Source organism: Branchiostoma belcheri, unplaced genomic scaffold (assembly GCF_001625305.1).
Source record: "Branchiostoma belcheri isolate BF01 breed outbred unplaced genomic scaffold, Haploidv18h27 scaffold550, whole genome shotgun sequence".
Classification (NCBI taxonomy): domain Eukaryota; kingdom Metazoa; phylum Chordata; class Leptocardii; order Amphioxiformes; family Branchiostomatidae; genus Branchiostoma; species Branchiostoma belcheri.
The window spans coordinates 8474-32040 of record NW_017804188.1 but is presented as its reverse complement, the minus strand read 5'-3'; the positions used below and the strand labels follow the sequence as shown (position 1 = coordinate 32040).

General features: G+C 43.7%; 2 protein-coding genes across 12 annotated transcripts in view; both read left to right on the top strand.

Annotated features, from left to right (window-relative positions):
• Positions 1 to 973: 973 nt before the first annotated feature.
• Positions 974 to 23567, top strand: part of LOC109481440 (NACHT, LRR and PYD domains-containing protein 12-like) — a 30312-nt gene continuing 7718 nt past the window's right edge. Inside the window, exons 1-9 of one of the 11 annotated variants that reach the window (XR_002140903.1) lie at positions 974 to 1414; positions 3520 to 3603; positions 3768 to 3863; positions 4124 to 4369; positions 4726 to 4782; positions 6052 to 8827; positions 9216 to 9322; positions 9473 to 9531; positions 9641 to 10388. Coding sequence is in view for 6 of the 11 variants with exons in the window: in XM_019784018.1 (XP_019639577.1) it covers positions 3558 to 3603; positions 3768 to 3863; positions 4124 to 4369; positions 4726 to 4782; positions 6052 to 8827; positions 9216 to 9279 (3285 nt within the window). In the remaining 5 variants the exon portion in view is untranslated. Of the gene's footprint in view, positions 1415 to 3146; positions 3164 to 3478; positions 3604 to 3767; positions 3864 to 4123; positions 4370 to 4725; positions 4783 to 6051; positions 8828 to 9215; positions 9323 to 9472; positions 10389 to 23567 lie in introns of those variants that run through there. The other 10 variants (XR_002140902.1, XR_002140899.1, XR_002140900.1 and 7 more) reach the window with 10 other exon arrangements.
• LOC109481439 overlaps positions 10897 to 23567 on the top strand; it is a 20436-nt gene continuing 7765 nt past the window's right edge. Inside the window, exons 1-14 of the mRNA XM_019784017.1 lie at positions 10897 to 10962; positions 11847 to 13136; positions 13572 to 13664; positions 13969 to 14064; positions 14549 to 14641; positions 15341 to 15598; positions 16039 to 16308; positions 16554 to 16823; positions 17069 to 17338; positions 17583 to 17852; positions 17996 to 18265; positions 18409 to 18678; positions 19324 to 19419; positions 19744 to 22538. Of these exons, the coding sequence (XP_019639576.1) occupies positions 11885 to 13136; positions 13572 to 13664; positions 13969 to 14064; positions 14549 to 14641; positions 15341 to 15598; positions 16039 to 16308; positions 16554 to 16823; positions 17069 to 17338; positions 17583 to 17852; positions 17996 to 18265; positions 18409 to 18678; positions 19324 to 19419; positions 19744 to 22538 (6303 nt within the window). The 5' untranslated portion in view covers positions 10897 to 10962; positions 11847 to 11884. The remainder of the gene's footprint in view (positions 10963 to 11846; positions 13137 to 13571; positions 13665 to 13968; positions 14065 to 14548; positions 14642 to 15340; positions 15599 to 16038; positions 16309 to 16553; positions 16824 to 17068; positions 17339 to 17582; positions 17853 to 17995; positions 18266 to 18408; positions 18679 to 19323; positions 19420 to 19743; positions 22539 to 23567) is intronic.

Here is a 23567-nt window from a genome sequence, read left to right as displayed (position 1 = left end):
AAACCGGGAAAAACAGGATAAAAATATTAGGGTTATTTTTTCTTCTTTTGTCAAAAATTAAGATTTTTGTTGTTTGTAAGCTTCCAAACAATGTTAGATAGTTCTTACTATCAAGTTTACTTTACACACGGTAAAATTCAGGCTACAGACATATAGGTGGTGAGATTTGCATACTTGATCAGCGAGAGTCGAGGTTGTTGGACAACTTTCTGGGCGTAGACATTCTGAGCAGCAGCCACTAATTAAATTAGTACAGAACCCACGACTGTCCCAACGAAGACTTCGGAAAAAGGTCTGTCAGATTTTCATAACTCTATATTTAGTATGCTGTAGCGGTTAGCAATTCTTCTGGACAGGGGGGACAAGGGTTTGAATCCTGTCCTCTTGTCCCTGACTAGCTGGCTGCAAGGAAATGATTATGTCATGTAGTGCGCATTGTGCTTGTTGAAAAGGGCAGACATGATTTTCCAGCACATTAAATCTGTGTAAGCTGTACTCACACAGCCTGTGCCCTTTACTCTGATCAGTGTGGAGAATATCTTGTTCTGTAAGCTAAATAACTAGGTTGAGATGTTCTAAGTGACACCCACTACTAAACCTTGGGTTATGCTTAATAATCAGGAACTAAGTGAGAGAGTAGCCTTGACCGTAGGTTACTCTTTCAGTACATAGTACAGTTTGAAAGTTTTAGAGTTCAAGTTGAGTAACAGTAATCTTCCACCTAAAAGGTAGCATATGAAGAATTCTAGTGTGTCCTTTCTTAATAAGCTGTAGTTTTTAATTGAAGAACTTTTTCTGTTGGAACCAAATTCCTGGCATTCTAACTAAGACTAGTAAGAGTCAGTGTGTGCAATCAATGCTGGTCTCCACCGAGAAGGAAGTGCTTTAAATTTTGGGCCCAGTAACATTTGTTGTGTAACAGATTTACTGCAAATTCAGGGGTGGTGGATGCCATGGTCGCCTCCGGCTCCTATAAGCTGTGTTGAATTAATGTAGCTGTGGAGAAGCCGCATTGAAGAAGAAAATTCTATCTTGTTAGCACAAACTTTCCTGTTCAAAACACCCTACTTGAAGGCCCCCTTTGTTTTGCTGAAATGGTTGTAACTGAAATAATCAGCTACTGTTGTAATTAGAGTTGAAGCACCCTGTTCATTTTTTGTGGTAAAGAAAAACACAGATGAAAAGTTTGGAATGTTTTTTGACAATGGAAATCCTCTCTTCCAGTTCTACCTCACCTGTGTGTGTTCCTGTGTGGGGGGTGGGGAGAAGACTGACCGTGCCTGGGTGGTACGGGGGAGAGACACGGCTACTCCTGTTGCACCACTGGTTCCCTATACTTCCCTGGTGACCTAGAAAGGAGTTCCCTATACTTCCCACCTAGAAAGGAGCTACTCAACCCTTTCCTCGAGTACATGTATGTAATCAAACAAGATTTCTACTGCTGTGTTGTTAGAATCTATAGTTGTAGAGTTCAAGCTTTGTTTCAACACAAGAAGGGAAGTCACCATAAATTTGGAGGAAACTAAGAAACCGCAGCTAAATTACTATTGGGGGAAACAACCTCTGGCCGGCCGAACATTCCAGAGCCCATCCCCGTAGGTATGAAAACCAGGCTACTTAGCTTCTTGTGTTGGAACAAAGCAATATTATAACTATAATTATAGTGATGATTTCTAAATCATCCTCTGTAAAAACTTTTAAATTACTGTTTTTGGACCGGTTGAGTGAGTGAGTGAGTGAGTGAGTGAGTGAGTGAGTGAGTGAGTGAGAGTAAGTGTGAGTGAGTGGGTGAGTGAGTGAGTGAGTGAGTGAGTGAGTGAGTGAGAGTGAGTGAGTGTGAGTGAGTGGGTGAGTGAGTGAGTGCGAGTGAGTGAGTGTGAGTTGGTGTGAGTGAGTGTGAGTAGGTGAGAGTGTGAGTGAGTGAATATGAGTGAGTGTGAGTGAGTGAGAGTGGGTGAGTGAGTGGGTGAGTGAGTGGGTGTGAGTGAGTGCGTGAGAGAGTGAGAGTGAATGAGAGTGGGTGAGTGAGAGTGAGTGAGTGGGTGAGTGAGTGAGTGAGTGTGAGTTGGTGTGAGTGAGTGAGTGGGTGAGAGTGTGAGTGAGTGAATATGAGTGAGTGTGAGTGAGTGAGTGTGAGAGTGGGTGAGTGAGTGGGTGAGTGAGTGGGTGTGAGTGAGTGCGTGAGAGAGTGAGTGAGTGAATGAGAGTGGGTGAGTGAGTGTGAGTGAGTGAGTGAGTGAGTGAGTTTCACCTCTCACCAGGAAATTTACTAGCTCTGATGCATAAGAGCTAGTAAAATTGTTTTCAACTCAAAAGCCGAAGGACTTCGTGTTCCATACGGGTTCTGGAAAAGATTTCAGGTAAAAGGACAAAGATCACAAAGGTCAACATTCGCGACTCTGATTGTGCAATTCTTGTCCTATGCTCTAGATGGTAGTTATGAGGTTTTAAACAGAAAACGTCAAAAAGAAGTCTGAAATTTTACCACTTTCCCCCTAATTTAAAAAATGCACAACTGTAGTAATGAATTATGGTTCCCTGTTGTCTTTAATGTGTAGCTTTTGTTTCATTTTATGCGAGTTTTAGTGTCCTGGGTTTAGCAATACATTTTCTGGGCGTGCGGAAATTGCACGCTGTGCGTGGGTGGGAGGGGGGCATTACGTACGCACGATTTGACCGAGCTGCTTTTTCTGTGTGATGTTGAATATTTTCCCACTATTCGTATATAGCTGAAACAATATTCTATTATTTGAAATGTGTAATTCATCCCTAAAGTGTCAAACATCATGTTTGTTCATTCACACACTGTGTGTAACAGCCATGATACCCAAATACATTTTGTAAAGTTAATGTACAATGTCATCATACATGGCAAACATATTTGTAAACATAACTGTTAGTTGGAAACAAATAATTACCATATTTGGCATAAATAATTATTTGAGAAAAGCAGGTTGTTTCCAGGTCTGCTTGTATGTAGATGTTACTAATGTGACAACCTTGTGCAGAGGAGGTGAATAGTATGTAAATCAGGACCTTGTTTACAGAATTGTAAGTACACCTCCCTAGTGTAACTTGTGACTAATGAGGCTGTAGTTCCTGGAACTGGGGATACCACATACCTGACACACACCTGTCTGTTCCAGGTGTTGTTACCACATACGTCAGACACACACCTGTCTGTTCCAGGTGTTGTTACCACATATGTCAGACACACACCTGTCTGTTCCAGGTGTTGTTACCACATACCTGACACACACCTGTCTGTTCCAGGTGTTGTTACCACATACCTGACACACACCTGTCTGTTCCAGGTGTTGTTACCACATACCTGACACACACCTGTCTGTTCCAGGTGTTGTTACCACATACCTGACACACACCTGTCTGTTCCAGGTGTTGTTACCACATACCTGACACACACCTGTCTGTTCCAGGTGTTGTTACCACATACCTGACACACACCTGTTTGTTCCAGGTGTTGTTACCACATACCTGACACACACCTGTCTGTTCCAGGTGTTCCTATAATGATGTAGCTGACACCTGTGTGAGTCATGGCTGAGGGCCAGGGGGCGGCTGGGCACTCAGGTGAAACTGCAGGTGAGAAAAATCACAATGTTCTGAAGGTAAAATACAGGTGCCAGTTAAGATAGCATAACCTCTCATCCTGATAAATAATTGTGCACATCATGATAGCAGTGCCCATGACTGCAGAAGCTGAGTTCACATCATTACTGATACCTGAATCCACCTCTCTGAGACAGGTTCACCCCGAGCCTGTAGCAGCCAGCTGAAGAGGAAGGGGGAGGATGGAGAAGAGTTTCCAGGGAAGAAGAAACCAGCTACTTGTAGAGAGGAAGGTGAGAAGTTATATAGTATAGAGTTCTGTATAAAGATAAGTGTGTGAGTAAAGAGATAAGTGTTGGTAAAACATTACATGTGAAGTCACATCCTAAGAATTGGAAGTCTTTTCAGTTATGTAAGATTTTGTTGCACTGCCTTTGAATATGGTATAATGTAGCTGTACAGTGTAGGCACTTAGTTACCAGTAGGTAATCGAAATGGTATCTCTGGAGAGTTAAGTAAACAAGATCAGTAACCTCTTTTCATTACTTTCCAGGTGTTCGTAGGTACTTCTATTACACCAAAGAAAAGGTGAGCTCAGACTGGAAGGACCTGGCCTTCCATCTTGGGTTTGAACAACCAGACATCGACAACATCGAAGGGAGAAACCGGGATGACAAGTCTCGCTGTATGGACCTGTTGGAGGAATGGCTGAAGGGTAACGGAGAGAGAGCCACCATAGAGGTCCTGATGGAGGCTCTGTCTGAGGCAAACTTACAGAGTGTTGTGGATGGTCTTGAAGGTAAGAAGTGTTTTTATTCTAAACCTATGAAAACCGTTTCCAAAGTCATTTTCAGTTGTTTGAGTAACTGTTTTTTCCTGATAATGATTTTATAGTTCCCTTTTCTATCCATTACAACACTATAGCATTACTAAGTTTTTATATGTCAATTGACTTGAATCTTTCATATCATCATTTTTCAATATGAATCACTTTGAACTTCCACTTTTGACAGATTCCCAAATCTTACGGTCTGTGATTCCCCTAAGTTTGATACCGGTACATGGAGAAACAATTTAAAACTTTATTCAAACCGAAGCTTATGATTGTTTAGGAAAAGCAGTACGTCTTAATAATCCTTTTCTGTTGTCTTTCAGCACTGGCAGTGGCAGTTCCAGTTGGAGCTGCAGGAACAGAGTCTTCTTCAGTGACAGGTTTGAAATTCAAGTCAGAAACTAAAGGAAATATCATCTATGTTTGCTCTACCATTAGGCCCTGTGATGTACGATTTACCTCTATATAGTTAATACATGTCCCCCAGCATACTGTTAGCCTGAACAACTCTTTGCTTTGGAAATAGAAGTTACTAATATCAGGGCACAAGTACTCTCTTATTGCACAGGAAGTATTTTGGGATTTTGTGAATCTATTGAAACAAAATCTGCCTGCCTACATGCTCAGGCTGGAACTGGCCCCTTGCTCCTCCTCCAGTCAGTTCTATTCAGGGCAATAGTCTCCGCTACATGACATGCTTTAATTTTGACTATCCTAAGGATAGAATTTGAGTATTTTATTAAGTTTCGTGGTTGTCCATCGTTGCCGATGATGACTTCTACGTTGCGTCCTCTTCTCATCTTTTGTGCACCCGCAAGTGGCTCAGGAGTCCAATTCTGGATCTGCAGGGTCCTCCGCACTGCTCGCAGGTGAACTGGAACGGACTCTGCTCCCTGGTCACTGCTGCTGCTGCCGCTGCTTTGCGTCTCTGTCTAGCCTCAACAATATTTTTACGACGTGTCCTTTCAAAGTTCTCCTGCGCAAGCTTGGTCAGCGAGCGCCAGCCACAGCGGTCCTGTGCTTGCTTCTCGAGTTGTTTAGGGGGTATGTCAGCATACTTGATGTTCTCCTTGATACTGTCTTTAAAACGTTTATTAAGTTTAGGCCATGTTGATATGATTATATGTATGACATCCGCGTGCGCATGAAAATTTGGCTGTTTCCAAAAAAAAAAATTGAAAAAAAATAGAAAAGAAAACGGATAATGAGTGAGTGTAAGTGAAAAGTTTTCAACCATACTCACTGTAAATCGTACAAAACAGTTGCAAAATGAGGAAATGTATACCGTTAGTTGCAAAAAAAATTATTTGGAAATGATACCAATGTCGTAGAATGCCAAAATCAAACGAAAAAGACAAAAATGTGGAGCAATGAATTTTAAGAGACTGTTTTTCACCGTACCATACTCTGTGTCATTTGTTCAACCTTCATGATCACGTATATTTCATAATGAAAGCAACATTTTTTGGGGCAAAACTTTTTTTTTATTTGCACGCTCGCATGAGTTTTGTGGTTCCCAGAGGATGTCATCCATGTACTAGTAATCAAATCAAGTCACAATATTTTGATTGACCTTTTGAGCTCTTTCTCCTGTCATGTGGCCTAAAGTTGGTGATTGAAGTCTAACAACAGAGACCTCTCTATTCCAGACTTGTTCCAGGAGTCTGTGAAGAAGTACTATGAGTTGAAACTGACTCACTTCAAGCCTCTGATCTGGAATGACAACTTCACACTTAGCCTCACTGACATCTTCACCCAGTTAGAGTTGATACAAACACTAACAGGAAAACGAAGAAAAGAGCTTAAGTCATTAGACGACTTGTTCAAGCCAGATGTCACAGGACTGTCCACAGCACCAAGGTGCATTCTGATTGAGGGTGAAGCTGGAGGGGGGAAGACAACATTTCTGTCCAAAGAAGCCCTAGATGCCGTCTCACAGAAAACAGAGCTGGGCAGACGGCATGACATCGTCCTGTTGATCCGACTCCGGGAGGTGAGAGAGGGGGAGACCATAGAGGAGATGGTGTGGGACCAGTGTGTTGATGAAACAACTGAAGGTATTGAAGCACAGTCCATTAGAACAATCCTACAGAGGAACAAGTCCTGTGTGCTCTTCCTCCTAGATGGGTATGATGAGCTGCGGCCTGAGGCCAGGGCAGCCGGGCAGGCCATTCCCAAACTGCTGTCTGGCAAGATGTACCCCGACAGCACGATTGTGATCACCTCCCGACCCTCAGCAGGAGTGCAGCAGTACACCTGGCCAGACTGTCATGTACACATCATGGGCTTCTCCCGTAGACATGTGGAGAAATACATGCAGCAGTATTTCACTGTTGTTGGGAAGCAAGAACTGACAGAGACACTTGCTCTACATGTCAACAGTAATGAACTTTTGAACACTTTAATCTATACACCAATGTTCCTGATGTTTGTGTGTCTGCTGTGGGAGGAGGACCAAGCGATGGTGTCTACTGGAACAATGATGGGGCTGTACGACAACCTGCTGACATGTCTGGTCAGAAAGTGCTGTAAGCGGGAAGGAGTGGACATGCCAACAGAAGGGCTGCCTACAGAGGTTGCTGAGTCATTACTGCAGCTCGGCAAGCTTGCGCTAGAGGCACTGCTGAGGAATGAGACCCTGCTTGACCTTACAGAAGTAAAGAGAGAAAAGGTTAATTGGGAGTTACTGTTAAAGCTGGGTGTGGTCTCCTTGGAGGTTTCTTCCTCTAAATTGCATCCTAGGAAACAGCTGAACTTTTCACACAAGACCATGCAAGAGTTCCTGGCTGGACGATATGTAGCTCATGCTCAAGTGAAGCAAGACATTGTTGAGCTGCTGCAGCTCACCTCCATAAGTAAGGCACTTGAACTCAGTAACCTGCTTCAGTTCACATGTGGCTGTGACTCACAGGCAGCACAAGCTGTGATGGAGGAACTAAGCAAGATCAGCAGCAAGAAGTTTTCACATTTACGACCAGATGACTTTCAGAAGTCCCATCTACCTGGAAAGCCAGATGGGAAGAAATCAGTTGAAACGTACAAGAAGTTTGTGTTGCTGTGCCTGAATATCCTGAGTGAAAGAAAAGAGCTGGGTGTTCTGCAGGCTGTCAGCAGAGCCCTGCCAGTTATCATTTTGGACCTCGACAAGCACAGTAAACAACATGCTGCTCTGCAGTATTACTTGGAAAACATCCAGTCATCACATCTCCCTGATAGAATGATACTAGGATCATCTTATGTTGATACATCAGAAGCTCTTCAGTACCTGGAACAGATTTTCACCTCGCGTGTTCCTGGCCTGCAGTTAGACCTAAGACTGAACTATGTAACATTTGACTCACCTGATCTGACAGCCAGGCTAGTTTCAGTTCTGAAGAATGTTCCCTGTCTGAGGGCACTGGGTCTGTCACGCACAAACCTAACACCATCATCACTCCAGCCACTTGTGCAGGGGTTCAGACACATGTCTCTGTTAGAGGAGCTGTATCTTTCTGTGAACCCTGTCCTTGGTGATGCTGGGATGGAAGTCCTACAGGTTGGGCTGTCCAGTGTTCCACACCTGGCTGTACTCCGTCTTGGAGGGATAATTTATGGAGTTGGCATGACAGCTTTGGGCATCTCATCCCTGGCTCCCTACATGCGCCACCTAGTGGGATTGAGAGAACTGGATATAAGTGATAATAAGATTGGTGACACTGGGCTGGAATCTCTCACCACTGTCCTCCACACCTTCACTGCCATGCAGGTGTTGGGCCTGAGTAACACCGGTATCAGTCCCACAGGCATGCGCACACTGGTCCCTGTACTGTGTAAGTTAACCAGACTGATCAAACTGGACATTAGTGAAAATGCCATAGGAGACCCCGGGCTGGAATGCCTGGCTGCTATCCTCCACCACCTCACAGCCATGAAGGTGTTGGTTCTCAGTTGGACAGGTATCAGTGACAGGGGAATATCATCCCTGATCAAAGCTCTGCCTCACCTGGTGCAATTACAGGTGTTGGATGTGAGCTTCAATAACATAGGAGACTCAGGGATTGTCTCACTGGTGCAAACACTCTGCCATCCCATCAGTTTGGACATGGAACAAAACCCACCTGGTGACAAGAGTCTGACCACAGCCCCTCACTATAACACCACACTACAGGAGCTGCACATCGGGTGGAATAGGAGAGTAACAGGAGCCGGACTGGGGAGGGTTGCACAGGTCATCAGTACACTGCCGGCACTGACCAGGCTGCAAATGTCTGGTCACTGGGACAAACCTACACACCTGTCTGACACCGCTGCCATGGATCTGGCCGAGGCTCTACCCATACTCCCTGCCCTGGAGCAGCTGGACCTGGAGCACATCTCCATGGAGCCTGCAGGATTCCAGGCTGTGGTGCAGGCTGCTGAGGAACACCCAACACTGGAGACGCTGGTGTGAGTTATCCTGGTTATCCTACAGGCATGCTGTACTCCAGGGTGTCTTAAATGGACTCTAATAATATGTGTAATTTGACTTTTTCTGTAAATTCAAGACTGTAGTACATTGTGTAGATGTATTTGCAGTCAGATTGTAATAAATCAATGTATCTAATAGTAATACCATAGATATGCCCATGTTCTAGTACACATACTTCTATAATGTATGTACCAGTTTTACATGTACATGTAACTGTGCCATACACCTAAAAGTATATGGCACCAAATGGTTTATGAATCTACTTGTCAGTAGTTTTACTCCCATATTCTGTTGTTAAAGGTATAATGACAATATTGTGTTAATTGTTGTAACTAAGCAACTCTGTTTTCCATTTTCCACCTACAGGTACTCTACGCGGCTAGTTCCTGAGGGAGCGGACACCACAGCCAGCTGTCTGAAGCTGTACTGAGTTCCCAACATGGCGACCTGCTCTGTACATTTCCTCAGCTCAGGTCAGTATACTGGAATTAATAATTTATAGTAATTCTAACATATTGGAGACATTGATATAAACTGATTTTAGTTCATAACGATATAATGTATATTTAACATATTAAATGTGGCTGTCCCAACAGGTGTGCTAACAGGTGTGTTTGTTCCAGGTGTGGCTGTCCCGACAGGTGCCCTCCAGTCTGGACCCCCTGTGTAAGTACACCAGCAGGTGTAAGGTGTGGGGGACCACAGGTGTGCTAACAGGTGTGTTTGTTCCAGGTGTGGCTGTCCCGACAGGTGCCCTCCAGTCTGGACCCCCTGTGTAAGTACACCAGCAGGTGTAAGGTGTGGGGGACGGCCTACGTGGACAGGGAGAAACTGGACATCGACCTGCCGACAGCCGAGCAGTTCAACCAGAGACTCCTGCAGCTAGAAAACCACTTCAGGGAGAAGTACAGGGAGGTCAGGTCAAAGATCAGGGGTCAATGACAGTAGAACTAGGTCAAGAGTCAAGCTAGGCTTCTCAGGAATTTGTTTTTACCCATTGATGTGAATGAACTGTTCATAACAGTCTTTAGTGTCACAAAGGTCAAGGTTCATTCAACCAGGGTCCATCAATGTGATGTTTTGAATACCAAGTTCTGTTATGAGAAAGGAAAAAGAATTTTGAAGTTTTAATTCAATGAAGCTTAATTCAGCAATAGTGAACATTGTCATATGACTAGTAACGTTACATGTAACTTTGTACATTGTTGTAATTTCTTTAAGGAAACTAGCAGATGTTTATTACTCATAGTATTCTTCATAGTTATTATTATTCTATATAATATATCCAACTGTTTATTATAATCAATCAGAACGATCCGCTAGAAACTGTGATATTATGTTTTATGTGTTACACAACAAGATCACGAATGGACCAAACCTGTACAAACTTTTCTTGTTCTTATAATATTATTCAATCTTTGTGGATTATCACAGAGAACCCACTTCATTTCTGTTGTATATTTTGTACCAATCTGAAGTAATCTGGGATGTGTGGAATAAAATGTGCCCACAGATTTCCAAATGTATTCTGAAGAATGAGCAATAAAGAATAAATCCATATTGTATTTGATGTTGTGCTTGATATTGTGTTGAGCTTGAGAAACAAATAACTACAAATAGATCAAACAATTTTGCTTTGATCTATCCATGAATGTTTCAACTAGACAAGGCAGCAAAAACCTGAATCGTATGAAATTCCCCACTTCCCTGAGGAATCAGAGGGAATTACTGGAATATTGTAGCTTGAATCCAACACTGCATCTTAGGAACCGCCCCAGAGGCGCCGCCAAAAACCCTCAAGTGGCAACTTCACGGAACAGTCCATTTTCTTCACCTCACGGGAGTGAAAATCAGATTGTACGTCAATTAAAACTAATATTGCGTCGCTTAGGAGCTGACGATGGAAATCAAATACTACTTCGTACTTTATAATCGTCCAAATACTTGTTTACTTTGCTAAATGATCTATTTTTTTTCGATACGTGTGCTTTTGAAATACCCCCATTGTCGAATAGACTCTCCCTAGTTACAAAATGGCGGTAGGCGGAAAAAGTTCCGGAAAGTCGAGTTCAAAAAAGTTGAAGGAAGTTTTCTGGCGACATCCATGAAGAAAGTAAGTACAGATCCCGTCTGTCGACTGTTCAGTGTTTCAGGATCCACCAGATATGTGTGATTTGGCGGCAATATCGTGTCGAGAAGAGAGATCAGAACACAAAACTGCTGAGTTCTAACGGTACTTTACGGTCGTAACTTTTCTTTGTTTGCTAACTAGTATCTAGATTTGCGGTATAAAATTAGGATGAACAATCAGTTAAAAACAAAGTTACCCGTGAAGTTTCAAACCTAGCAAACTCAAGTTCAACTTCAAAGCTGTATTTTCCTTCAAATCACTGGAAGCGACGAAACCAAAAGGTTGAAATATTGAAAAGAACTGCTGTACTGACAGTTTTGGCGCCTGCCCCCCCACCCCCCCAAAAGAAAACTTACTAAATATGATGAGACCATCTCACACGCTCGGGTAACGTAACTAACGTTATTTTTGTTCTGAGATTAAACGATACTGGAACAGAAATTATCTCCACCTGATTATAAATGATAAATACTAAAAACTCAGGTATTTACCCCATCACTATGGAAACTATGGCCAAAACCTAATTTGCATACTATATCTTGTGTATACTGTAAATCCATTTCATAATATGTGGTTAGAAATTACTGGTACATCAATTGATACTTAAGCTACAAGATATTGTTTCACACACCTGTTACTAGTGTTAGGCTGTCCCAGGTGTTGTTACCACATACCTGACACACACCTGTCTGTTCCAGGTGTTGTTACCACATACCTGACACACACCTGTCTGTTCCAGGTGTTGCTACCACATACCTGACACACACCTGTTAGGCTGTTCCAGGTGTTGTTACCACATACCTGACACACACCTGTCTGTCCCAGGTGTTGTTAACACATACCTGACACACACCTGTCTGTTCCAGGTGTTCCTATAATGATGTAGCTGACACCTGTATGAGTCATGGCTGAGGGCCAGGGGGTGGCTGGGTGCTCAGGTGAAACTGCAGAGTCCAGCTCAGTTCTCCTGGTGAGTGGCCAGTATGCCACATCTGAGGACTGCAGTTCCCCCGTCAGCCGACAGGTGGCCCAGACCCTAACAGGAGCAGGGAGGAAAGTTTACAGTACTGTTTTGGAAGATACAGAGGAGGACAGAAAGTGTGCTAAGGCTGATGGAGTGGAGCTCATCCTCCCAACCCGCAGTCAGGGAGACACAAGGGAACCCTGTCTGGCTTGGCTGACCTTTGACCATGTGGATCGCTACCCCAATGACAGACTCCCACCGGATGTAGGGTGGATTGTGGGTCATGCTGGGGTCACCAGCAGAGCAGCAGCAACTATCAAGGAACAGCGTTTCCCCCAAGCAAGCCTCAGTCTTGTCACCCAGACTATACCTGAAGACACAGAGAAGTACAAGGAAGATGAGAAGGCCATGGGCATTGGTGAGAAGGAAGACTCCATCAGAAAAGATGCAGAGAAGGCAGATACTGTGTTCTCTGTGGGACACAGAACACACGACCACTTTACAATCTCATTTTGTGCAATTCCTGAAGACAAGAAGCCAGCTCACTACCTCTTCCTGCCCAAACCATCAGACTTGTTCCTGAACACTACAGTTAAGCATCTGAAAACCAGTCAGAAAGTTGTCCTATTAATTGGTAGGGTGACAACAGATGAGAGGGTGAAAGGCTTTGACTTGGCAGCCAAGGTCTTGTCAAAAGTGGTAGAAAGGAGTCAGGACAGAATCAAGTTGCGGATTTGTGGTGTCAGTAAAGAGGAGTATCAGGCCAGTATGGGCATTCTCCAAACCAGCATCAACTCAGGAAAACTGATCCCCACCCTTCTCCCACACTGCACTCAGGAAGACGTCTGCCGACACATGCAGCAGGCCCACCTGGTTCTCATGCCCTCCCGTGCAGAACCCTTTGGACTGGTCGGTCTGGAGGCCATGGCAGCCGGCGTACCGGTCCTCATATCTGACCAATCAGGACTGGCGGACTTGGTCCATAAGGTCGTACCAGAATTCCGCCACTCTGTTCTCAGAATCACGGGTGACGATTCTGTAGATGTCGGACGTTGGGCAGATCAGATTGCGGATGTTCTGCGGATGTCAGAAGCCGAGTTCCGTCGGGCTGCAGAACTCAAGCAGAAACTCCTGGAGTCCAAATACTGGGAAGAGTCTCATCAGCAACTCCTTCAGGCATTTGGATGTGCAGGTGGGGAAATTGTTGTTTCATTACAAGGTGTTTCTGTCCTGTCTCAAACTGATACATTTGTAAATGAAATCAGTGTTTTGATGTGTAATGAAATTAATCAAGGTCCTCATTAGCATAAATGCATCAGTGGATGTTTTTTCCCCTTTCTACCCAAATGATATGAAAATTGTATAAAAGCATAAAGTACCAAAAAAATAGTTAAGACTTTCTAAATCTAATTTACAAGAAAGGCTGTAGCAATTTTACAAAATCTAGATTAAGGCTTCAGTATGACTTCCTCAATACGCATTGTTCTGTCAGTTTCTGTCTGAAGAAAAAAATATTTAATTTTCAAAATATCCACAATGAAACTGTTTTCAATTCATCTGTAAATTCTTGTCAAAGGTAATAATTTCCTGCAACAGAATGTCTAAAGTCCAACTGTACTGTGTGCAGGTCATGTTGCTGAAGTCCAGAAGGGAAAGAGCTGTGCAACTCTTACCGGGGAGACAGCCACTGATGGAGGGTCAAGGAATCCCTCGGAACCAGGTAAAAATACTTCTAAAGACTTCCATTTTCTGTCAAATTACAAAAACTACTAATTGACCAGTTATACAAATTTTGTCATCAATTTATAATTTATAACTAAAAGTACATTAATAACTTAAAAAGTCATGCATACTATACCAAAAACTGCCATTTATTTATGCCACTACTACTACTAGAAATCTTGAAATGTTGACATGTGCCTGTTTTCAAGCTGGAATCTGATCAGGTTTTCAATAATACTAATAGTATTCATAATGTGGGAATAGGGTTCGAAAATTTTACAAAATCCACCTCTCTGAGACAGGTTCACCCCGAGCCTCTAGCAGCCAGCTGAAGAGGAAGGGGGAGGATGGAGAAGAGTTTCCAGGGAAGAAGAAACTGGCACGTTGTACAGAGGAAGGTGAGAGGTTATATTGTGATATAACAATGTAGGCATGGTCATTTTGAAGGAGCCATCTATAAACTATATATACATACTGCCCACTGCAGTTAAAGTCACCAGATGGGAACATATACTTTTTTTCATGTTAATATGCTCCACCTTGAAACTTCATTAGTACATGAGTTACAGACATCAGATATGGGAATAAGGTTTGGACATGAATAATAGTCCTTCATCCTGAGAACTTAAACTGTACACATGATCAAGTCACTATATGGAAACATGATCAAATCACCAGAAGGAAACAATATGACCTTTTCAAATTCTCCAACTTTAACTTAATCAGTCAGTTACAAACATAAGGAGATGAGGAAATGATATTACAAAATTAGATACTAAAGCATAAAACCTCGATCGTCCTGAGAACTAATTGTACACAGTCATGATAGCAGAAGCTGAGTTGACATAATTATTGATATGTGAATCCACCTCTCTGAGACAGGTTCACTCAAACCCTCTAGTAGCCAGCAGAAGAGGAAGAGAAAGAGGAAAAAGCAGCTTCCAGTGAAGAAGAAAGCAACTCCTAGACAGTCAGGTGAGAGAACCCTGAATGGTAAAATACTATGTCTTATACTTGTAGTCAGTTTGATTTGGGACTGACCTTCTATATCTCAGCAACCTTAAACCAAGTTGGGCAGATATTACATACTACACAAACTATACATAAAAATGATATAAGAAATATGTAGCAGCCATTAATGATTACTAGTAATCTACGCACGCAAAATTACGCAAAATTGCTCTAAGGGTTATGCATAATGCATAAGGTTTCAAATGTTGTGCACAAGACAACTTCAGGTAGGGAAGACTTTAAACTTCTTACCATATTAAATATCTTCTTTATTGTTTTACTCTTCTACCATCACTATGAAGTACATGTAGTAAGGGTAGTCTTAATAATGGCTGACAACCAACAAGGCAGTCAACCTGGTAAGAATGAACCATTCTGATGATAAAAAGGCCACATTTTATGTGCCAAGCCTGTTCAATACCTTACTAGCTATGCTACACTATATAGAAGTTCATGACAAATGACATTTATGCAAATCAGGACCTAATTTGCATGATTAATGAAGGAATTCTATAAATCTGCTACATTCCCTGATAGGACTAGTTAAACTTGTGACATATTTAAAATGACTAAGCAATGGAAGAAAAACCCACTAAAGTATCATACTTCATACATAATACTGGTTATATTCATGTCATCATGAAATGCCCTTAAACGTTACAGTTGATGTGGAGAAATATTTCGACAAAGTCATCAATGGCGTCAGCTACAAGTGGGATGACCTGGCCCGGAAGTTAGGGTTCAACGAGAACGAAATAAAAGGAATCAGGACAGATGAGACATTGAAGCCAGATCAAGACCACAGGTGCAGAGAAGTGCTGAACAGATGGAGAAACAGGGAGGGAAGGGGGGCAACTCTACAGGTTCTGAAACAAGCTCTTATCAACATTGGGGAACGGGCGACTGCAGAGAGTTTAGAAGGTGCATTTACCTTTTCTTATTATAAGAGATTCAGATTCTCAATAACATGTCCATGCAATTATGTAATTTTTCAACCATTAGTTTAGTTTGAACGGATAATTTTATGAACTGATGTTGTCTGTAAGAACAACTCAATTCAGACTATCCTCTGCCAGTTGTTTGAATAAAGATTGATTGATTGATTGATTGGACGATTTTCTGAGATGTTTAACGCCGTTGCGTTTAGTTGCTTAAAATGGAGGTTTCCCCAATAACATCTCTAGCTTGATGTTACCCTTGAACCAATTCTGTTTTACGATACTAAAACGCCTGTGTAAGATGAAGATATATTTAGAGTGAGAGACAATGCATTGTGCTTGCCCGTTGCCTCCTGCATCTCTCAGTAGGCAATGGGAAACGTGAAAACATATAGTAACTGTCCTCTCATACATTGTTTGCAGCTGTAGCCCATCCTGGCCCCATCACCATTGCAGAAGTGACAGAAAACAGCATCAGGGTCACCTGGACAGAAGCAGCTGGCAACAAAGACAGCTACAGGATCAGCATCACTCCTACTGATGGTGTCATCGCTCCTACTGCAAGTGTGAACCCTGGAGACCCACTGGAACACACCTTGACTAGCCTGACAGCTGGAACTGAGTACACCGTCAGTGTTGTAACTGTCAGTTGTGGGGTGAGCAGTGTGGCAAGAACAAAGACACAGAGGACAAGTGAGTACCCCCACTACATTGTCTGTCCAGTATTCGTTTCTATGTGCGGGACACAACACCAGCAACAGCTGCCTCTGTTCCGTGTATATTGCACTGTTGCAATTTCAATAAATAAAATAAACATGGCTAGATTCATAGATGCTGTATGACTTTTACAGCTGAATTATTCTTTTGATATCAGACAGTGCCACTCAAGTTTTAATGATGCTGAAATGTTACTGATTCCATCATTACAATGCCTCCAGCTGTAGCCCAGCCTGGCCCGATCACCATTGCAGAAGTGACAGAAAACAGCATCAGGATCACCTGGACAGAGGCAGCTGGCACCAAAGACAGCTACAGGATCAGCATCACTCCTACTGATGGTGTCACCGCTCCTACTGCAAGTGTGAACCCTGGAGACCCACTGGAACACACCTTGACTAGCCTGACAGCTGGAACTGAGTACACCGTCAGTGTTGTAACTGTCAGTTGTGGGGTGAGCAGTGTGGCAAGAACAAAGACACAGAGGACAAGTGAGTACCCCCACTACATTGTCTGTCCAGTATTCGTTTCTATGTGCGGGACACAACACCAGCAACAGCTGCCTCTGTTCCGTGTATATTGCACTGTTGCAATTTCAATAAATAAAATAAACATGGCTAGATTCATAGATGCTGTATGACTTTTACAGCTGAATTATTCTTTTGATATCAGACAGTGCCACTCAAGTTTTAATGATGCTGAAATGTTACTGATTCCATCATTACAATGCCTCCAGCTGTAGCCCAGCCTGGCCCGATCACCATTGCAGAAGTGACAGAAAACAGCATCAGGGTCACCTGGACAGAAGCAGCTGGCAACAAAGACAGCTACAGGATCAGCATCACTCCTACTGATGGTGTCATCGCTCCTACTGCAAGTGTGAACCCTGGAGACCCACTGGAACACACCTTGACTAGCCTGACAGCTGGAACTGAGTACACCGTCAGTGTTGTAACTGTCAGTTGTGGGGTGAGCAGTGTGGCAAGAACAAAGACACAGAGGACAAGTGAGTACCCCCACTACATTGTCTGTCCAGTATTCGTTTCTATGTGCGGGACACAACACCAGCAACAGCTGCCTCTGTTCCGTGTATATTGCACTGTTGCAATTTCAATAAATAAAATAAACATGGCTAGATTCATAGATGCTGTATGACTTTTACAGCTGAATTATTCTTTTGTATCAGACAGTGCCACTCAAGTTTTAATGATGCTGAAATGTTACTGATTCCATCATTACAATGCCTCCAGCTGTAGCCCAGCCTGGCCCGATCACCATTGCAGAAGTGACAGAAAACAGCATCAGGATCACCTGGACAGAGGCAGCTGGCACCAAAGACAGCTACAGGATCAGCATCACTCCTACTGATGGTGTCACCGCTCCTAGTGCAAGTGTGAACCCTGGAGACCCACTGAAACACACCTTCACTGGCCTGACAGCAGGGACTGAGTACACCGTCAGTGTTGTAACTGTCAGTGGTGGGGAGTGCAGTGTGGCAAGAACAAAGACACAGAGGACAAGTGAGTACCCTGTATTGTACATGGCTAGATTCATAGATGCCGTATGATTTTTACAGCTGAATTATTCTTTCGATATCAGACAGTGCCACTCAAGTTTTAATGATGCTGAAATGTTACTGATTCCATCATTACAATGCCTCCAGCTGTAGCCCAGCCTGGCCCGATCACCATTGCTGAAGTAACAGAAAACAGCATCAGGGTCACCTGGACAGAAGCAGCTGGCCCCAAAGACAGCTACAGGATCAGCATCAGTCCTACTGATGGTGTCACCGCTCCTACTGCAAGTGTGAACCCTGGAGACCCACTGGAACACACCTTCACTGGTCTGACAGCAGGAACTGAGTACACCGTCAGTGTTGTAACTGTCAGTTGTGGGGTGAGCAGTGTGGCAAGAACAAAGACACAGAGGACAAGTGAGTACCCTGTATTGTACATGGCTAGATTCATAGATGCTGTATGATTTTTACAGCTGAATTATTCTTTCGATATCAGACAGTGCCACTCAAGTTTTAATGATGCTGAAATGTTACTGATTCCATCATTACAATGCCTCCAGCTGTAGCCCAGCCTGGCCCCATCACCATTGCTGAAGTAACAGAAAACAGCATCAGGGTCACCTGGACAGAAGCAGCTGGCCCCAAAGACAGCTACAGGATCAGCATCAGTCCTGTCACTGGTGTCACTAACTCCACTGGAAGTGTGAACCCCAGAAACCCACTGGAACACATCTTCAGCACTTTAACAGCAGCAACCCTGTACACCATCAGTGTTGTTACTGTCTGTGGTGGGGTGAACAGTGTGGCAAGAACAGAGACACAGAGGACAAGTGAGTACCCTGCATTCTACTAATGTACTTTGATAAATGTATTGGATATATGTAGTATTACGATCTTTAAAGGCCCTCTCACACTTATCCCGAATTAGCAGGAGTCACCAGGCAGGATGGGGAATTGGGGGAGTGAGCCGGAATGCCGTCTGAATGAAAATTTCTTGTACATGTATAATGATGGCCAATCGAAGTGCATGCTTCAAACTACAGGGTTTGATGTGGTTCAAACTATAGTGGCCATCACTGCGCTAACATGTATAATTCATCAATAAGGCTCAAGGGCTAAGGGACTTTGTTGTGAGTTCCGCGACCGTGGGAATTTGTCTGACTCGATAACTGCTGTAGCTGTCTGTGGAATTTGCAACTATATATAACTGATGAATTTCACAGTCGCTGGGAGTAAGGTTTGGACATTATGCCCAACCCCTCATCCTGATAGATGGAAACATAATGCTTTTCTTCATGTTAAAATGCTCCACCTTGAAACTTCATCAGTCAGTTACAAACATCAGGAAATGTGGAAATGACATATTCAGCATAACCCCTTCGTCCTGTCAAAACTACTGTACACGTGATAGCAGTGTCACTGCATAAGCTGAGTTGACATCATTACTGACACCTGAATCCACCTCTCTGAGACAGGTTCACCCAAACCATCTAGTAGCCAGCGGAAGAGGAAGAGAAAGAGACGATTTACAGTGAAGAAAAAAGCAAAAGCAACTCCTTCCAGACAGTCGGGTGAGAGGTTTACTCTATGTATGGTAAAATAGTCTTATAGTCATAATGCCCTCCAATAAGTTGGGACTGACCTCCTATATCTCAGTAACCTTGAACCAAGTTGGACCAAAATGATGTAAGAAATATGTAGAAGTGTTTTATTTTAGTCTTCTACCATCACTTTGGAGTAGTAAGACTCTAAGAGTAGTCCTGGTGAGCTTCATAAGTACTGAGATCAAGCTGGCAGTTTTTCTCTGATATTCGTAATGATTTGTGATTCAATGATAAGTTTTGTTTCCACTAAAATGGAGTTTCAAAGCTTACAAGAGTTTATTTCTATTTCAGAATCAGATTTGTTCCAGAAGTCTGTGAAGAGGCGCTATGAGTTGAAACTGACTCACTTCAAGCCTCTGATCTGGAATGACAACTTCACACTTAGCCTCAGCGACATCTTCACCCAGTTAGAGTTGATACCAACAAGTGAAAGAAACTTTAAAACATCTGAGAAACAGAAATGGTCAGAATCAATGAAGGAAGAACAAAGAAAAGAACTTAAGTCATTAGACGACTTGTTCAAGCCAGATGTCACAGGACTGTCCACAGCACCAAGGTGCATTCTGATTGAGGGTGAAGCTGGAGGGGGGAAGACAACGTTTCTGTCCAAGGAAGCCCTAGATGCTGTCTCACAGAAAACAGAGCTGGGCAGACGGCACAACATCGTCCTGTTGATCCGACTCCGGGAGGTGAGAGAGGGGGAGACCATAGAGGAGATGGTGTGGGACCAGTGTGTTCCTGAAACAACTGAAGGTATTGAAGCACAGTCCATTAGAACAATCCTACAGAGGAACAAGTCCCATGTTGTCTTCCTCCTAGATGGGTATGATGAGCTGCGGCCTGAGGCCAGGGCAGCCGGGCAGGCCATTCCCAAACTGCTGTCTGGCAAGATGTACCCCAACAGCACGATTGTGATCACCTCCCGACCCTCAGCAGGAGTGCAGCAGTACACCCGGCCAGACGGTCATGTACACATCATGGGCTTCTCCCGTAGACATGTGGAGAAATACATGCAGCAGTATTTCACTGTTGTTGGGAAGCAAGAACTGACAAAGACACTTACTCTACATGTCAAAGGTAATCAACTTTTGAACACTTTAATCTATACACCAATGTTCCTGATGTTTGTGTGTCTGTTGTGGGAGGAGGACCAAGAGATGGTGTCTACTGGAACAATGATGGGGCTGTACGACAACCTGCTGACATGTCTGGTCAGAAAGTGCTGTAAGCGGCAAGGAGTGGACATGCCAACAGAAGGGCTGCCTACAGAGGTTGCTGAGTCATTACTGCAGCTCGGCAAGCTTGCACTAGAGGCACTGCTGAGGAATGAGACCCTGCTTGACGTTACAGAAGTAAAGAGAGAAAAGGTTAATTGGGAGTTACTTTTAAAGCTGGGTGTGGTCTCCTTGGAGGTTTCTTCCTCTAAACTGCATCCTAGGAAACAGCTGAACTTTTCACACAAGACTATGCAAGAGTTCCTGGCCGGACGATATGTAGCTCATGCTCAAGTGAAGCAAGACATTGTTGAGCTGCTGCAGCTCACCTCCATAAGCAAGGCACTTGAACTCAGTAACCTGCTTCAGTTCACATGTGGCTGTGGCTCACAGGCAGCACAAGCTGTGATGGAGGAACTAAGCAAGCTCAGCAGCAGGGAGTTCACACACTTGAAACCTGAACAGTTTGAAAGTTCAAATGTGCCAAAAGATCCAGATGTGCAAAAGTCCTGCCAAACCTATAGAAGGTTTGCACACTTGTGCCTGAACATCCTTAGTGAGAGACAAGAACCAGAAGTACTTCAGGGTATCAGTCAAGCCCTGCCAAGTGTCATACTGGACAACTCCATTAACAGTAGAGAAGCCACAGCTCTTAAGTATTACATACAAAATCTTCATTCAGCAAACCTGCCAGACAGGCTCATACTTAAGATCCATGGAGGCACTGACAGCAGAGACATAGTTCAGTACCTACAGCAGTGTTTTACAACTTCACTCCCTGGACTTAAATTGGACTTGAAACTATCAGGACAGTTTGACTCACCTGATCTGACAGCCAGGCTGGTTTCAGTTCTGAAGAATGTTCCTTGTCTGAGGGTGCTGGATCTGTCACTCACAAAACTAACACCATCATCACTCCAGCCACTTGTGCAGGGGTTCAGGCACATGTCTCTGTTAGAGGAGCTGTATCTTTCTGGGAACAGTGCCCTTGGTGATGCTGGGATGGAAGTCCTACAGGTTGGGCTGTCCAGTGTTCCACACCTGGCTGTACTCCGTTTTAGGTTAGTCAACATGACAGCTGTGGGCATGTCATCCCTGGCTCCCTACATGCGCCACCTAGTGGGACTGAGAGAACTGGATATAAGTTATAATAAGATCGGTGACACTGGGCTGGAATCTCTCACCACCGTCCTCCACACCTTCACTGCCATGCAGGTGTTGGGCCTGTGTGCCACCGGTATCAGCCCCACAGGCATGCGCACACTGGTCCCTGTACTGTGTAAGTTAACCAGACTGATCAAACTGGACATTAGTATTAATGACATAGGAGACCCCGGGCTGGAATGCCTGGCTGCTATCCTCCACCACCTCACAGCCATGAAGGTGTTGGTTCTCAGTGTGACAGATATCAGTGACAAGGGAATATCATCCCTGATCAAAGCTCTGCCTCACCTGGTGCAATTACAGGTGTTGGATGTGAGGTGGAATAACATAGGAGACTCAGGGATTGTCTCACTGGTGCAAACACTCTGCCAGCCCAGCAGTTTGGACATGGAACAAAACCCACATGGTGACAAGAGTCTGACCACACTACAGGAGCTGCACATCGGGGGGAATGAGGGAGTAACAGGAGCCGGACTGGGGAGGGTCGCACAGGTCATCAGCACACTGCCGGCACTGACCAGGCTTGACATGTCTGGTCACCAGGACACACCTGCACACCTGTCTGACACTGCTGCCATGGATCTGGCCGAGGCTCTACCCAGACTCCCTGCCCTGGAGCAGCTGGACCTGTGGAACATCTCCATGGAGCCTGCAGGGTTCCAGGCTGTGGTGCAGGCTGCTGAGGAACACCCAACACTGGAGAAGCTGGTGTGAGTTATATTGGTTATCCTATAGGCATGCTGTACTCCAGGGTGTCTTAAAGGGACTCTAAGAAAGTATCAAGTATTTGATAGAATGTGATGAGATGTGTTAGTTGACTTTTGTTGTACATTCAAGATTGGAATACATGTATTTTCACAATTAAATTTGATGAATATACCTAATAGATACACGCAAGTTCTGGTACACACATACTTCTATAAGGCGTATGTACCAATTTTACATGTAAGTGAGCAATAACCTATATGGCACCAAATAGTTCATGAATCTCTTATTTTATCAGTACAGTGGTCGAAATACTTTTTTTCAGTGCTCTGCAATATTGCAGAAGAGTCAAAATTTCGTCCTGCAATTTGGAAACACTTTCTGCAACTACACAAGCCCCCATATTACAACCTTCTGAAACCAATAATGCCTATTCTTACATCATATATATATAACGTTAACGGTAATAGTTATAGCTTTGTAAGAGGGTCTGCATGCCCTTTTTCGTTAACCGTTATGGGCTATTTTAATTTACCGTTAATCGTTGCCGGCCCGCTCTAATTCAACGTTAAGCGTTATCAGTATATTCCTCGTGAAGCGTTATTGGTCGTTTTAATTCAACGTAAACGTTATTTGTCATCCTAAATTCAGCGTTAAGCGTTAATGAATAATTCTTCGTTACGCCTAATTTTGCCTTTCAAAGTGCAGGAAAATGCGTCATTGAAGGTTCAAAAATACAAAATTTCCCGGGGGAAAATGCCCCCGGACCCCCTACATTGCTCGCGCCTCTGGCGCTCGACTCGCGCTTCTGCGCTCGGTCCCTTTGGCTCTAGCCAGAACCAGTCTTCCCTTCAAATTTCCGGAAGTTTGCGGAGAGTTACAGAATTTTTTTAACGAATCCGTCAACCTTGACAGGCAAATTAAAAATACTTGAGTAAAATATGAAAACATCAGAAGGACCGACAAACACTCTCAACACCATGATTTGCCTCTCAAAATGCGGGAAATTGTCGTTTTTGAAGGTTTAAAAAT